This window comes from Schistocerca gregaria, chromosome 2, assembly GCF_023897955.1.
Source record: "Schistocerca gregaria isolate iqSchGreg1 chromosome 2, iqSchGreg1.2, whole genome shotgun sequence".
In the NCBI taxonomy this organism is placed as follows: Eukaryota; Metazoa; Arthropoda; class Insecta; order Orthoptera; family Acrididae; genus Schistocerca; species Schistocerca gregaria.
In genome coordinates, this window is record NC_064921.1 from 618,362,577 (window position 1) to 618,379,000 (window position 16,424).

General features: G+C 43.8%; 1 protein-coding gene across 1 annotated transcript in view; it reads right to left on the bottom strand.

Annotated features, from left to right (window-relative positions):
• The window catches only part of LOC126335901 (uncharacterized), a 204,773-nt gene that overhangs the window by 89,243 nt on the left and 99,106 nt on the right, over nt 1-16,424 (bottom strand). Inside the window, exon 7 of the mRNA XM_049999373.1 lies at nt 8,475-8,672. Within this exon, the coding sequence (XP_049855330.1) occupies nt 8,475-8,672 (198 nt within the window). The remainder of the gene's footprint in view (nt 1-8,474; nt 8,673-16,424) is intronic.

Consider the following 16,424-nt stretch of genomic DNA (forward strand, 5'->3'; position numbering starts at 1 on the left):
TTTATTGCGCCTACTAACTACTCAACAGGAATCTCACAATACATTAAATCAACTAACTGGCAAAACATGGAGATTGTCGCCGCCCCCTCCCCCGCTCCATTACCATCCCAGCCTACGAAATCTTGATCCGACCTAGTCCTTCTTACGCCAGTGTTGCCTGGGTATCCGCTCCATCAACTTTTATCACTCTCTGCATATGCTAGAACGCCGTGCATTCGTTCTTACCTTACGCATCCCCTTGCCATACCGCACACGTTTCCTCTACCATATAATCTAATTACCACTTCTCCTTACTCACACCAACGCATCCCACAAACCCTGCACATGTACACCTCTCCGAACGCCACTTCAACCGCCGCTCTCTCTTAGACAATGAAATCTGCCTAGGTATTTTTGCATCCTATTAAGTCTAAACCTTCCCTCCCTATCCAAGCAAACACTAGCCGTCTTCATTTCTCCCTAGTCAATTTCTCTTCATACCATGGCTTGGGCTACTCCCAAGTCCTCTACTCCATTTCTACCTCATACCACTCACCCCCTTCCAACTACCCCACCGCTCCCGCCCCTTTCCAGCCGACCCTCATTTCCACAGTTTGTACTCAGTGGGTCCCTTTTGCGTATACCCACACTCTACGACACTACAGAACGCCTAACCTTCCCTTTCATAAGTATCCTTTTCCAGTGAAAGACCATCAGTTTTCGCTGAATATGGGGCCTTCTTTCGAAGATGTTCAGCTTTGCATTCCATCATTTTCTGCTTTATTTTTATTTGTTGTACTTATACTTCTTTTAATTTAAAACGATAATACTAACAGTTAATTTGTTTAGCATGATAATAATTTCAAAATTATGTTAAGTGTCTCACATTTTAATCATATTTCGATTTTATGTATTTTAGACTCACTTAACAAGAGCGGGACGTCTGTTCTGCCCCCAAGTCACCAACCACCCGAATGGCGAGAGCGATATCGCAGTTATTAGTGACCATGTATAAGTACAAGTAATACAAATAAGGATTAGAAAAGAGAGTAAAATTCTGTATAAAACTGAAAAATAGCAGTTTTAAATGATTCGTTATTAGGGACAGCTTGAGGAAAGAAAAAGCAGCACCTCCCAACTCTTTGTTAAGAGCTGTGATGTCACACAATTTATAAGGCGCTTGACACGCTTAGTGTTATTGGTCCAAAAATACGCAGTCCGCCCCCAAACCGTCTACTGTGCTCATCTCTAACTCACGTGCACTCTAACTGAATGTGGAGTACAGAATTCCGTATACAGAAGCACTCCCACCGGGGAGGGGCCCTGTCCTATTGGGAGATACAAATTCACAGAACCATAGCGACAGTACAGGATTGCCGACGCTACTCTCGAAGGAATTTTCTTCTGACATGTGAAGAGAGTCTAAAAAGACTTTATTTGCTGGAATCTGTTTTGTAAATGGCGGATCTCTTGCAGGTGAGATGGCTGCATCGTACAATGCAGAAAATTGTGAATCGACTGTCTCCTATTATACAGATTCACTGCTATCACAACGAATATATAACTCTACAGCGGGGAGTGCGCTGTTTTCAAGCACGAGAAAGCTTTCATAAAGTTTGGGGAGTATGAGAGAGGCGCTGGTAGAAGTGAAGTTGCCTGGATAGTTCACTCAGTAAAAGCATTGTCCGTGAATACGTATCTGAGGTTTCGAACTTCGATCCAACACACAGTTTTAATCGGTCGGAAATTTTTCAGATGTACTACTGCATTAATTTTATTCTCCTGGCTCATAATTGGTTTACAACCAAATCAGTTCACCATAAAAAAATCTACAGTATATGGGTTTTTATGAACGAAAGTTGACGTTACAGACTGTTTCATGGAAGATTTAGCGTGGCTTTTTGTACGCCAACGAACAACAATATCATCTAATTTCAAAGTAATAGTGCATATCAGTGTTATTCGTACGGGAAATAGACCAGAGTGAATGTATAAAGTTCTGTCTAATTTGCTTCGAAACTGTTCCATATTTTGTCAAACACTATCAATATATGACACTTTAGAATGAAAAATTGATGCCGTATCAGCATCATCAACAACATAATCGCAACATACGTAACTTCAGCGGCAATACTAAAAACGTATCTCCTGCGTGCCAACACGTTACTCGAATCCAGATATCTGTTACGCTCTGACTCAACGGTTTGGATAAGCCCAGCGGCGTGAAAACTGATACCTGCCACTGGCCTCTCTAGCGCCACTTGTTCCAGATTTGACCAGCCAGACGCGCTTAGAACGAACACTGCTGACGAATGGTAGCTGTCCGAGTATTGTCCGGCACATTGCTCTAAGTAATCAACATGGTTTGTTCTGCGCGAAGAGTCATGTAATTTAATCCTCATATCGACCTGGCTGGAATGCACTGTTTAACTATCTCAAGATAGTAGGGGCAAAATACAAGTAGCGAAGGACTATTTACAACTTGTACAGAAACCAGACTGCTGTTATAAGAGTCGAGGGGCGTGAAAGGGAAGCAGTGGTTGAGAAGGAAGTGAGACAGTGTTGTAACGTAACCAAGATGTTATGCAATTTGTACACAGAACAAGCTCTGAAGGAAAGCAAGTAGAAATTTGGTGAAGGAATTAAGGTAGAGGGAGAAGAAATAAAAACTTTGCAATTTGACGATGACATTGCAATTCTTTCAGAGACAGCAAAGAACTTGGAAGTGTTTTTAAAGGAAACAGACAGTGTCTTGAAAGAAGGATATAAGACGAACATTAACAAAACCAAAACTAGGGTTATGGAATGTAGTCGAATTAAATCAGTGGATGATGAGGGAATTAAATCAGAAAATGTGACACTAAAACTAGTAGGTGAGGTTTGTATTCGTCCGGTAAAATAACTGAAGATGGCCCAAGTAGAGAGGATGTAAGATCCAGACTGGCGAGGAGAGAAAATTGTTTCCGAAGAAGAAAAAGTTCAGAAAAGAATAGCAGCCTTTGAAATGTAGTGCTGCAGAAATATCCTGAGTTTTAGTTGCAAAGATCACGTTACTAATGAGGAGCTACTGAATAAAATTAAGGGGAAAAGAAATTTGTGGCACATCAGGACTAAAAGAACGGATCGGTTTATAGGACACATTCTGAGACCTCAAGGGATCGTCATTTAGTATTGGAGGGAAGTGTGTGTGTGTGTGTGTGTGTGTGTGTGTGTGTGTGTGTGTGTGTGTGTGTGTGTAGGTGGGGTGGGGAGTGGGGCTAAAATGGCAGAGCGAGAGTGAGAGACGAGTACATTAAGCAGGTTCAAATAGGTATAGGATGCAGTAGTTATTCAAAAATGAAGAGATTCGCACAGGAGAGAGTGGTTTGGGGAGCTGCATCAAACTAGTCATTGGACTGGAAACCACAACAACAACATCGATTGTAATATCGTTTTTGACTGTTTTGCATATAACGCCAAACGTAAGAATTGTCATACAATTACTCTGTAGCGCTTTGGGAATATATACACTATGTGATCAAAAATAACCGGACACCTGGCTGAAAATGACTTACAAGTTCGTGGCGCCCTCCATCGGTAATGCTGGAATTGAATATAAGCCTTGATGACAGCTTCCCCTTTCGCAGGCATACGTTCAGTCAGGTTCTGGAAGGTTTCTTGGAGAATGGCAGCCCATTCTTCACGGAGTACTGCACTGAGGAGAGGTATCGATGTTGGTCGGTGAGGCGTGGCACGAAGTCGGTGTTCCAAAACATCCCAAAGGTGTTCTATAGGATTCAGGTCAGGACTCGGTGCAGGCCAGTCTATGCAGATATGTTACTGTCGTGTAACCACACCGCCACAGGCCGAGCATTATGAACAGGTACTCGATAGTGTTGAAAGATACAACTGCCATCCCCGAATTGCTCCTCAACAGTGGGAAGCAAGAAGGTATTTAAAACATCAATGTAGGCCTGTGCTGTGACAGTGCCAAGCAAAACAACAAGGATGCCAGCCCCTCCATGAAAAACACGTCCACACCATAACACAACCGCCTCCGAATGTTACTATTGGCACTACACACGCTGGCAGATGACGTTCACTGGGCATTCGCCATACCCCTACACTGCCATCGAATCGCCACATTGTTTACAGTGATTCGTCAGTCCACACATCGTTTTCCTACTATTCAATTGTCCAACGTTTACGTTCCTTACACCAAGCGAGGCGTCGTTTGACATTTCCCGACGTGATGTGTGGCTTATGAGCAGCTGCTCGACTATGAAATCCAAGTTTTTCTCAACTCCCACCTAACTGTCATATTACTTGCAGTGGATCCTGATGCAGTATGGAAATCCTGTGTGGTGGTCTGGATAGATGTCTACCTGTTATTACACATTACGACTCTCTTCAACAGTTGGCGGTCTCTTGTTAGTCAACAGACGAGGTCGGCCTGTGCGATTTTGTGCTGTACGTGTCCCACCACGTTCCACTTCGCTATCACATCGGAAACAGTGGACCTAGGGATGTTCAGGAGTGTGGAAATCTCGCGTACAGACGTATGACACAAGTGACACCCAATCACCTGACCACGTTCCAAGTCCGTGAATTCCGCGGAGCGCCCCATTCTGCTCTCTCACGATGTCTAATGACTACTGAGGTCGCTGATATGGAGTACCTGGCAGTAGGTGGCAGCACAATGCTCCCGAAAAATGTATTTTGGGGGGTGTCCGGATACTTTCGATCACATAGTGTGTATCTTTTTTCTCACTGCAGTGAGTACTTCGAATTTTACGACCACTGCGAAGCTTTCAACGTAAGTACGAAAGTTGTACGTTTAAATTGATGTAATTTTATTATGAATAGCACTGAGATACAATATTACTTACAGTTTCCATATTTTTTTCACTGTAACGCCTTCTCGAAGTGCTGACCCATTACCAGAAGACCGCAGTCCACATATCAGTTCTACATTTATATATTTCTCTCTTTTCAATGACGATTGTTAGATGGATCATGAGACGAGCTTCTAAAGATCTGAGCCCTAAAAATTTTCTTACTCTACTTCCACATCTGTCGATTACTTTCCCTTGGGTCTTGATTGCAGGAACCTGTACATATCAGTACGAGTAATCAAATCCATACTAATATTACTGTGACTGTTTCGTTGTCATTACTAAACCACTGAACAGATTTTGGTGAAATTTTTTATGGTAATAGCCTGAGCGCTGAGGCAGAGCATAGGTTGCTTTAGACAGTAAAAGAAATGAACATCGATCTATAAGAGGGTGAAGTAAGGAATGGAAGATATCAGTGAACGTAAGCTACGGTATCGACCAAAGGTCACAGAACCACACCAAAGTCGGAAACGCACGTCGATAGCACAAACATTACCGATGACTCGTTGCAATCCAGGTGCCTCTGAAGACATACCTTCTTTCTCAGCGCAGAGGTTAGAGGTCGCTATAGGACCAAACATGGGCCTGTTCTGTCCAGTTCGTGACTCCGATGAAGCAGTCAGCATTATTTACCTATGACGCCAGGTCTCAGATGGAACTGTACTTTTGTAAAAGTTGAACTTGTACGTCAACAGAAGACTTCGCAATTCCTTGCATCATGTGATGCTTTACTGTTCAGAGACAGTAACAAATATTCGACTCACTCCTGTGACAATTGGTTGTGTAAAGTTAAATAAATCTTTCTGTCATGCTCGTAATAAAGTGAACTAATGCTTACATGTTGTAGTCCTTATCAGCCATCTCCCATAGCAAATACCCATAGGTATGACCAGACGATTGTAGTTACGTCAGGTCATGACTATAACCATGTTAAAATTATGAAATTCATTATGTAATATACGTGTTGTATAATGTATAGCTTCTTCATTAATAGCACGCGTATTTGCGTGTTCCTGCCCATAATTCTCCATGTGACATGTGAACTGCTCAGTAGCGATGCTGTGCGTGCCACTATCTCGTGTTTTGCGGCAGGTGGGAGAGGGGAGAGCGGGGGGGGGGGGGGGGTCACATCACGAGGTATGCTTATCCCAACAGGGCTGACGAAATAGGGCAGTGACGTTATTGCACAGACAGTGGCTTACTAATGTGATATCGCTCATCACAACAGAACTGCTGATATACGAGTACAGCAGCGTGTTGCAGCTAGTGGCTGCTAAATTCAGTTTTCATCGACTTGTCAATGCGAAAAATTTCTAATGGTAGTACAGTTCCCTTTGGTGTTCTGTAGCATACAAGAGGGTCAGTCTAGCAGATTCGATTCGTAACGTGTACATATTGTTCGATGCATGTACAAAATGGAAATTTTAACACCATAAAGGAAGAATATTAGGGTGTACATTCGGTAGATGACAAGGTCACGAATAGATGGAACAAAAGCTCAGATTAATAAGGAAGAGAATCGGCTCTGTCCTTCAGAATGGAACCATCTCAGCATTCACTGTCATTTATTTACGGAAGCTACAGAAAATCTAAATCTCCATGGTCGAAGGGGGAAATGAACCCCAGTCCCTCTGAATGCGAGTCCAGCATCTCACCACTGCAACATAGCGTTTGGTGGCCTAACAGCACTAAAAATCCCACTTGATTCGGTTTCTCAAATCAAGCAGTATTCCTAAATGTTTTGCAGGCATCTGGTGATCTGTTTTAAGACCCTAGCCAGGTAAAGAAACCTATAGAATATGCAGGGTGACTGAGCTGGCCCTACAATGGATTTTATGCAACCTGCAATGCCTTCGAACACCACGCATGTGGTTTTAATATTCTCTCACTCGCTATGTGCAAACTACACTCCTGGAAATGGAAAAAAGAACACATTGACACCGGTGTGTCAGACCCACCATACTTGCTCCGGACACTGCGAGAGGGCTGTACAAACAGTGATCACACGCACGGCACAGCGGACACACCAGGAACCGCGGTGTTGGCCGTCAAATGGCGCTAGCTGCTCAGCATTTGTGCACCGCCGCCGTCAGTGTCAGCCAGTTTGCCGTGGCATACGGAGCTCCATCGCAGTCTTTAACACTGGTAGCATGCCGCGACGGCGTGGACGTGAACCGTATGTGCAGTTGACGGACTTTGAGCGAGGGCGTATAGTGGGCATGCGGGAAGCCGGGTGGACGTACCGCCGAATTGCTCAACACATGGGGCGTGAGGTCTCCACAGTACATCGATGTTGTCGCCAGTGGTCGGCGGAAGGTGCACGTGCCCGTCGACCTGGGACCGGACCGTAGCGACGCACGGATGCACGCCAAGACAGTAGGATCCTATGCAGTGCCGTAGAGGACCGCACCGCCACTTCCCAGCAAATTAGGGACACTGTTGCTCCTGGGGTATCGGCGAGGACCATTCGCAACCGTCTCCATGAAGCTGGGCTACGGTCCCGCACACCGTTAGGCCGTCTTCCGCTCACGCCCCAACATCGTGCAGCCCGCCTCCAGTGGTGTCGCGACAGGCGTGAATGGAGGGACGAATGGAGACGTGTCGTCTTCAGCGATGAGAGTCGCTTCTGCCTTGGTGCCAATGATGGTCGTATGCGTGTTTGGCGCCGTGCAGGTGAGCGCCACAATCAGGACTGCATACGAACGAGGCACACAGGGCCAACACCCGGCATCATGGTGTGGAGAGCGATCTCCTACACTGGCCGTACACCTTTGGTGATCGTCGAGGGGACACTGAATAGTGCACGGTGCATCCAAACCGTCATCGGACCCATCGTTCTACCATTCCTAGACCGGCAAGGGAACCTGCTGTTCCAACAGGACAATGCACGTCCGCATGTATCCCTTGCCACCCAACGTGCTCTAGAAGGTGTAAGTCAGTTACCCTGGCCAGCAAGATCTCCGGATCTGTCCCCCATTGAGCATGTTTGGGACTGGATGAAGCGTCGTCTCACGCGGTCTGCACGTCCAGCACGAACGCTGGTCCAACTGAGGCGCCAGGTGGAAATGGCATGGCAAGCCGTTAAACAGGACTACATCCAGCATCTCTGCGATCGTCTCCATGGGAGAATAGCAGCCTGCATTGTTGCGAAAGGTGTATATACACTGTACTAGTGCCGACATTGTGCATGCTCTGTTGCCTGTGTCTATGTGCCTGTGGTTCTGTCAGTGTGATCATGTGATGTATTTGACCCCAGGAATGTGTCAATAAAGTTTCCCCTTCCTGGGACAATGAATTCACGGTGTTCTTATTTCAATTTCCAGGAGTGTATTAGTCTTCAGCAAAAATGAAGAGGACCTTTTTGTAGGAAACTTAATGTAGTTAAATTTTGTACTGGGGACCATAGTTTTCGAATTATTTAAGTAAAACGTATGTGGTTTTCTAAGGCGTTGCGGGTTGCATAAAACCTATCGGTAGGGGTAGCTGAATCACCCTGTATATCTACTTGATGCGGTGTAGCTGACTGACAAATGCGTGTATCTTATTTTCTGAAGGCTTTATGACTTTTGTGGGATGAGAGGACTGTTCCAAACAAGCAGTTTGGCGCCAGCTACGCACCGGGTAATGTTCTTGACATCGTATCGCTTGGCGATTGTCTCTGGCTTCGTAGGCAGGCTGAGCAGCAGCTGCGCGTTCTGCGCGTCCCTCTCCAGCTCCAGGTAGCGCGCCGCCGTCTCCTCGGGGGACTCCGTCGTTGACGTCGTCGTCGTCGTCGTGGTCGCTCGCCGGCGTGACTTGCGCGACGACCCGTCGGACCTGCGAATGCAAAACAACTCAGCTGTGCATTCGCTTCTAGCCACAATGTCCAGCCAGGAAATCAGAGTCACAATACAGATAGTAACATTTTTATCATTGTGATTGAATGACGGTATGTTTTAGGCCTGCTGCTGCGAGCGTTGATCTTGAGTGAGCTCACTCCTTAGCCTCCCACCACACCTTGAGGGATTGCTGATTTTGTGTCGCTATTTGTACTCAAGGTAGACTCCTAGCTTTCGCTACGTCCTTCGATACGTCTTGCCGTAGCATTATTAAGGGAGGTAGGACGTCAAACGGGCCGACTTGGAACAGGAGAGGCACCACACTACACTTTAATTTCCACTGTCTATAATTTTACAAATAAACTCAAACTTCGTCAACATGACCAGAAAGGATTCAGGATTCACACTCATATCAGTGGATGTTCAAAAACATAACAAAATAATTTTTTTACAAGTGAAATTTCTTTTTTTCGCTTACTATTGGCTGCATTTGTTGCTATAGGTACAATTTTCTTCACAAGTAAGAGAGATTCTTCGATGAATTTTGCACAGCATACAAGCCATACTTACAGGTGTATGAAACTCTAGAATTTATTAAATTAATGAAAAAATGAAGCAGTTGCTACATTTTAAACTTCATGTTTAGAAAAAACGCAAATTTTATGGTTAATTATCTCAATTTTTAGCACAGTTTTTAATAGATTTGGAAAATTCTAGAGTTTCATACAACTGTAAGTATGGTTTGTATTGTGTGCAAAATTCATCGAAGAATCTCCCTTATTTATGAAGAAAAGTGTACCTATAGCAACGAATGCAGCGAATAGTAAGTGAAAGAAATGATAATTTCACATGTAAAAAAATATATTTTGTTATATTTTTGAACTTCCACTGCTATAAGCGTGAATCGTCAACCCTTCCTGGTCATTCTGACAAAGTTTTATGAATTTATTTGTAAAAGTATAGACAGTGGAAATTAAAATATCCTGTGCTGCCCGTCCTGCTCCAAGTCGGCCAGTTTGACGAAATGAGTTTCTCCTCAGTGGTTTTCGGTTCTCATTCATGAGGTGACTATCGAAATCTTGATAAACTGAGTGCCGGAGCCCGAACCTTTGAGAACTCAGTCCCCGTTTCTTTTTCCCCGCTTCATTATGTTGTAGACTCCGAACGAAACTACTGCAGAAACTTGGAGGCAGTGCCGTAATTGTGTTTCTGTTGTAGGTCAGTCATAATTGTGTTCCAGGTATGGCACTAAGACAGATGATTTGGTTGACTGTTTGTGACGGGTATGTCGTCGATTCTTCTTGCACCTACCGTCGATTGTTTAAGTGGTCTATCCCTCATATCATGTATCGCATATGAGATGTTCCATAAAATGCCTAATAGCACTAGTTTATCAGAGACTTAGATCGTCTTTCACATTACGGTACTCGCTTTTTATATTTCTTACTGGAATGAAATATGACGAGTCCCATGTTCCCATAGGACTGTGTTCACTTTACCGGAGACTCGATGGCAGACAAAAGTACATTAGTTTTTCATTTCCTTTTTGGGATAAAATCTGTTTGATAGGTATCGTTTATTTCGGTTCCACAGGCATTGAGCTGTCATACTGATGACAAAGCGTACTACTTTGGGGTCTCTAACACCGTGCGAGCTACGTCAGCGACGGTTCTCCAAACGGCTGCTGTATTTTGTGAGAGAGGTTGATGGGTCGAGGCATAAGATGATTTTTCCTGCAGATTGAGCCAATTTTGCTTTTTGCAGCGCACTTGATGTTTCATTTGCTGTTGTGGAATACCGGCCCGGATAGCCGAGTCCGTTAACATGCTAGTTCCGGGATTCGGGTAGGCGCCCCCACCCCGGACACATATTCGAGCGCTCATACCGGGCTAGTATTCTCGTCCTGTTTCAGTTACACGATTCGTAAACACTTCGAGGACATTCTATTACGCTATATGCAGACTGTTGAGCTACATGAATTCCGTCCTGCGGTAGGGGGGGGGGGGGGGAGTTGTGGAGACAGAAAGTGCATCCGGCCACCCTCTACCACATTGACAAACCCAGGTTAACGTGTCGACTCCGTAAAAACGCGCGATAAAGCCAGGAAGTAGAAGGATATATTTTTGTGAATCGCCCAAGAAATTCATTCGAACTACGTTGAAACATATGTAAACACTCTTCGGCAATGACGATTCCAGGGTAATTTTGGTCGACGGTTAACTGAGGCGGCACCTAATGAACGGGAATCTTGGTATACCCAAAACTTCGTCTAAACTGTGCTGTACGCCACATATCCAAATTTTTGCATACTCAGCGAGCTCGAACATTATCATTTGGACGTCGTGAGCTGTCGAATGCACACCTATTTTTATATTTGCTGCACGTCCTTAATCCTCGAGAAAGTAGATGAATCATTTATTGTCATTGTATTCTTTGGGACCAAATGTTTCTAAAGGAATTACTTCATAAGAGCTTGTAACTCACTTTCATCCATTCTTCGTGGAATCCTTCAAAATAGATTGTTGACATAATCTACATAAGCATGCGACTAAGCGTACGTCTGCAAAGCTGCAGAGGGTCGTGTTGTGCAGAGACCATAGTATTAGGTTGATGCTAAGTTCGGAGTGTTTTTGTTTTGCATCTTGGTATTCCGGTTGCTATGGGTTTATTTATCGGCTGTCATTTTTACTTGTAGTTCACTGTTGCTACATGAGTTTACGTATTGTTATTTGGAGATGAGTGGAACTGTGGACGCTAGAAAATGGAGTGCCAAGTGGAGAAATCGGAACATTTCCGACATAGTCTTCTGTCTGAAATCAATAGAGAGGCGACAGCAGCGGTTGCAGCCACAAAACACAAGCGCTGTGTTTGGCGATTAAGCCACCAGACAGAGCAGGAAGGAGATCATTTTGACATTAGTCACTCTCCACGTTCAGAAAGACCTTCGGGGTTTGATGAAGATCGTTTAACTGCATAACTCCACAATGATCCACGTCAGTGTATTCGAGAAGTGGTAAGTATGATGAACTGTGGTCATTCCACCCTCGTGTGAGATTTGCATGCAGTGGGGAAGGTTCAAAAATCGGGTGTATGCGTACGCATGCTCTAAACCAAAATCACAAAAAATCATTGGGTGTACATATGTGCGTCTATGCTTGTTTGTCATCAATTCGCTCGTGAACTGCACCAACCTTTCCTATCATGTATCATTACTGGTGACGAGAAATGATCTCTTTATGCTAACATAACGAAAAGAAAGGAATGGTTGAGTCCAAACGAATCAGCTACTACCCGTACAAAGATATGCGCGAATCCACAAAAGATAATGTTATGCATCTGGTGGGATAGCGACAGCGTGTTGAACTGCGAAGTGCTTCCCCCGAAGTGTAGCCATCATTGCTTACATTTATTGTCTACAACTGAGACGTCTTGCAGACACCATACAAGAACCACGTACAGGGAAGAATGCGTGAAGTGGTGCTACTCCACGATAAAGCCGAGCCACATTCTACCAGACTGACAAAAACGCTATACAGAAGTTGTGTTGGAAGTCATTCCGCTACCACCTGATTCACCTGATCTTGCACCCTCCGATTTTCACCCTTACAAGTGTCTATCGAACAACCTTCAAGGAATCTCCTTTCTGGATGAAAATGTGCTCCTCAAAATAATGTGATTTCTACAGTCGCAGATTCGAAAAGTTACCCCAGCACTGGTAGACTGTTGTCAATAGTGAAAGAGAATGTATTATTGATGACTAAACTCTGTTATGTGTATCTGTCTGTTAAACTTATGGAAAAACGCTACGAACTCAGTCACCAGCCCAATATTTTGGTCACATTCAAGCCATCGCTGTGTGAGACCGATAACCTTAAGAACGTTCCTCATAGTTGAACAGCCGGCAGCTGTTGCCGAGCCCTGCCAGTCGAAGGGGCCCATGCGAGGCAGCCGGCTTATCTGACCGACACATGCTAATGAGCCGCCTTCTCGAGTTACAAGACCTGGAAACGTGTCCGTTCACTCGGCAGCCAGCTCACTTTCCATTTCCACACATACAGTTGTCAGCATCTCTAAACAGACTTGCAGGTACTGTTCTAAACTGAGAAATGTGTGTGAAGATACTACCATGTAACTTAGCAGTTGGACGTATCGTCTGACACTTATTTGGCCTATGTGTACTTCATCAGTTGTCCAGAGAGTTGGTGGTACAGTCCTTAGATGTGTGTTCTTCTTATTTTCGACAGCGTAGTTGTTGAAGATCAAATCACAGTAGCATTAAATTGATCCAAACGGGGCCTGATTGCAGCTAAGTCAGGGCTTTGCGATTGTCTGTCTACTTACAAAATCTGCAGGCAGACACAGACTTTTTTCTGTCGGACTTAGGCTGAGGACTGTTTTGTAGTAACAAATGAGTGAGTTTCTTCTAATTTTATAACAACCCCTCATCGCAATTCGTCTGGTGAACGATGTCTTGACCCAGCTGCGCTCTCTCTTACAGCAACACTTGTCGCAGTTTTGCGGAGCACTAAATGGCAACGACGATATCGAAAAAAGGGTATGTAATTGAAAAGCCAGAAACGTAAATCAAGGGTAATGGAATGTAGTCGCAATAAATCAGGCGAGGCTGAGACAATTAGATTAGAAATTGAGACATTAGAAGAATTACATGGAGTTTGAAGTTTGGGCAGCAAAATAATTGACGATGGCCGAAGTAGAGAGCATATAGAAACAGACTGATAATAGTAACAAAATCGTTTCAGAAAAAGAGAAAGCTTTTTAACATCGGGTGTAAATTATGTATTAGGCAGTCTTTTCTGACGGTATTTGTCTGGAATATTGTTCAGAAGTAAACTTGAACGATGAGTATTCCAGACAAGAAGAGAATAACAGCTTTTGAAATGCGAGTTTATTGAAAAATACCAAAAGACTATATTGGTAGATCAGATAATAATGAAGAGTTACTAAATGCGAGCGATGAGGAAACAAATTTATGGCAGAGCTTGACAAAAAGCAGAGATCGATTATAGGTCACATATTCAGGCATCAAGGAATCTTCAATTTGGTAATGGAGTGAAGTTTGGGTGGGTAAAGCTTGTAGAGGGGGATCAAGGCTTGACCTCAGTGAACAGGGTCAGGTGGATGTGGGTTGCTGTAGCTTTACAGAGGTGGAGAGGGTTCTATAAGACATATAGCCTGGAGAGCAGCATCAGACCAGTCTTTGGACTGAATACATCAACAGTAACCACCACAACAGTACCGCTATATATCTCTGGTTGTCTCCACCCGCCAGTGTACATATGCAGGGTGTTTACCTCTGTAAATTTATTTATGTAAACATTTTATTTATTTATTTGACCTGCAATTTTTTTTAAGGTGCTAGAATTGTTCAGGGTTTTAGGGATGGACGCAACATTCTGTACATAACTGGCTGTATTCATATGGTTATTCTTGTGGCGTAATGTTCATTTAAGCGAGATGTTCAAACGAGTGGGTACAATTTATAGGGAGAGAAACATATTATCTGAAAGACAGTGCCTAAGTAGAATGTCAAAACTGATTTCTAAGGGCCAAAGGTTCTGTATTATATGACCATTACTCTATCATTTGCTACTTTTACAGGCTAACCACTACATATGGCCCCTGTGATTAATGCAGCGTTAATACCGATTGAATCTTCTCTCTTTTTTTTCCCTTTATCATTTCTCAGATGAAGTTTTCTGTTGGTGGAGAAGAGTGAAAAAGCGTGGCAGCTGGCTTGTGTACAGAGAGAGTATGACTGTACTGAAATGCAGGTAAACCAGGTCGCAGTGCAATGGCTTGTCGCGCTGCATTCAAAGCGTCCACTTGACAAATGGCACCGGAGCGCCACTCTGAATGGGGCCGGATTAGGTGAGGCAAGGGCCCGCTATCGAAAGGATCGGCACGTCTGTGCTGTTCCACAACCCCGCTGTCAAGGGCAGAGCGGCGGACCCGTGGTGAATGCTACCTGCCGCGAGATCGGCGACAGCTAAGTGTGTTGCCGCGGCCTACTCACGCCACCAGTATTCATTTCCTTTACTGGACGGCGGGCGAATGGAATGGAACCAAAACATCGTTCTGCACGTTAAGTTGGGTTGTATCTACATCTGTACCTAGGAGATAGCAGCGCAACACTGATGGAAAACGCTTCTCTTTCATCAACTGTACTTTGTAATAGCTTTTCAGGTGCAGAGTGAAAGCTGTTTCTAGTTCTGTTTCTGTACATCAGTTTCTCTCACTCCGTGTCTCTGACCTGTATGGGGGGAACAATCTGTGTCTGAATTTTACTTAGCATTCAGTCTGAGGAATATTTGGATTTAATGTCCCGACTAGGACGTGGTCATTGGGGACGGGAATGCAGTTTATACGTATTTACCATCGTGACTTGGTAAATTAGATATTAACTGGTTCAAATGGCTCTGAGCACTATGGGACTTAACATCTGAGGTCATCAGTCCCCTAGAACTTAGAACTACTTAAATCTAACTAACCTAACGACATCTCACACATCAATGCCCGAAGCAGGATTCGAACCTGCGATCGTAGCGGTCACGCGGTTCCAGACTGAAGCGCCCAGAACCGCTCGGCCACACCGGCCAGCAGATATTAAATGGATTGTTTCCCAAAAGTTCCCCTTGTAACCTTATTAGTTATTCAATAATTTCGCCATTGCCCTTTATTAGCCGCTGGGAATGCAGGAAACGTGATTGAGTTCCATGCATCTTGATGTTGTGACAGTCTGATCAGTGACGGTGTAATGGATCACATATTACTTGCTGTTAGCTATTGGCGCTGAATGTTTGTGTGCTAATGAAGCAAACATTCCACTTCCTGACTAGTTCCAAATCCAATATCATAACAAGATCACTACGGCAACATCTAAACGCTATCATCCTCTGCTGCAAAATCTGAAAGATAAAATTTATAAGACTAAAAGTGCCTGTCTCATTCACACACACACATACCTTAAAATAGGTGCAGCCTTTGTGCGATAAGATGTCGCGCACAACTCATTCACCTCTCATTCCCTACTTTTACAAGCACCGCAGCTTGCACGAGACGACAATTAGATTCGATAATCGATTTACCTTTCGCGATTACATGTCAGTAGTTAAACTGAGTTTGCTAATCCGGCAAAATAACGGTTTTTCGAGCGTAAGTTGCCTGTATAGCAGATGTTCCGTATTCATATGGACGGTGAAGAGAGACTATCAACAACTTAGCATATTGTTTAAATAACGGATATTATGATTTTCTGCTGATATTATTAAGAGCAGGACAAGGATGACGAGATTGGTCAAGAAGAGATTTTTAGAAAAATTATAGACACCATTTAATTCATTTATACGTTCAGCCATATCACGTGCGTTACAGGTCACTGCTAGAACAGTATTGTACACCAACATTTCGAAGATCTGGAATGTTTTGAAACTTTGCAATTTACTGTGTACGATAGCCTCTACGACTAAAGGAAAATAATGATTTAGCAGCTTACAAATTAGTCAATTACACAGAATAAGAGGTCTTCACCAAGCAGTTCGGGTTTGCTAATTCACAAAATATGTCAGCATTTATATAACAAATATAAAATTCCGTTCTTCTTAATTAAATAACGGAGAGTAATAACATCATGGCCAGTGAAATACTTGGAATACTACTCTTCCTTCGCCCCACACGTAATCACTACGTTCACATTAACCAGCATTTTGAAAAGCAAGTAGGGTGCTGACAC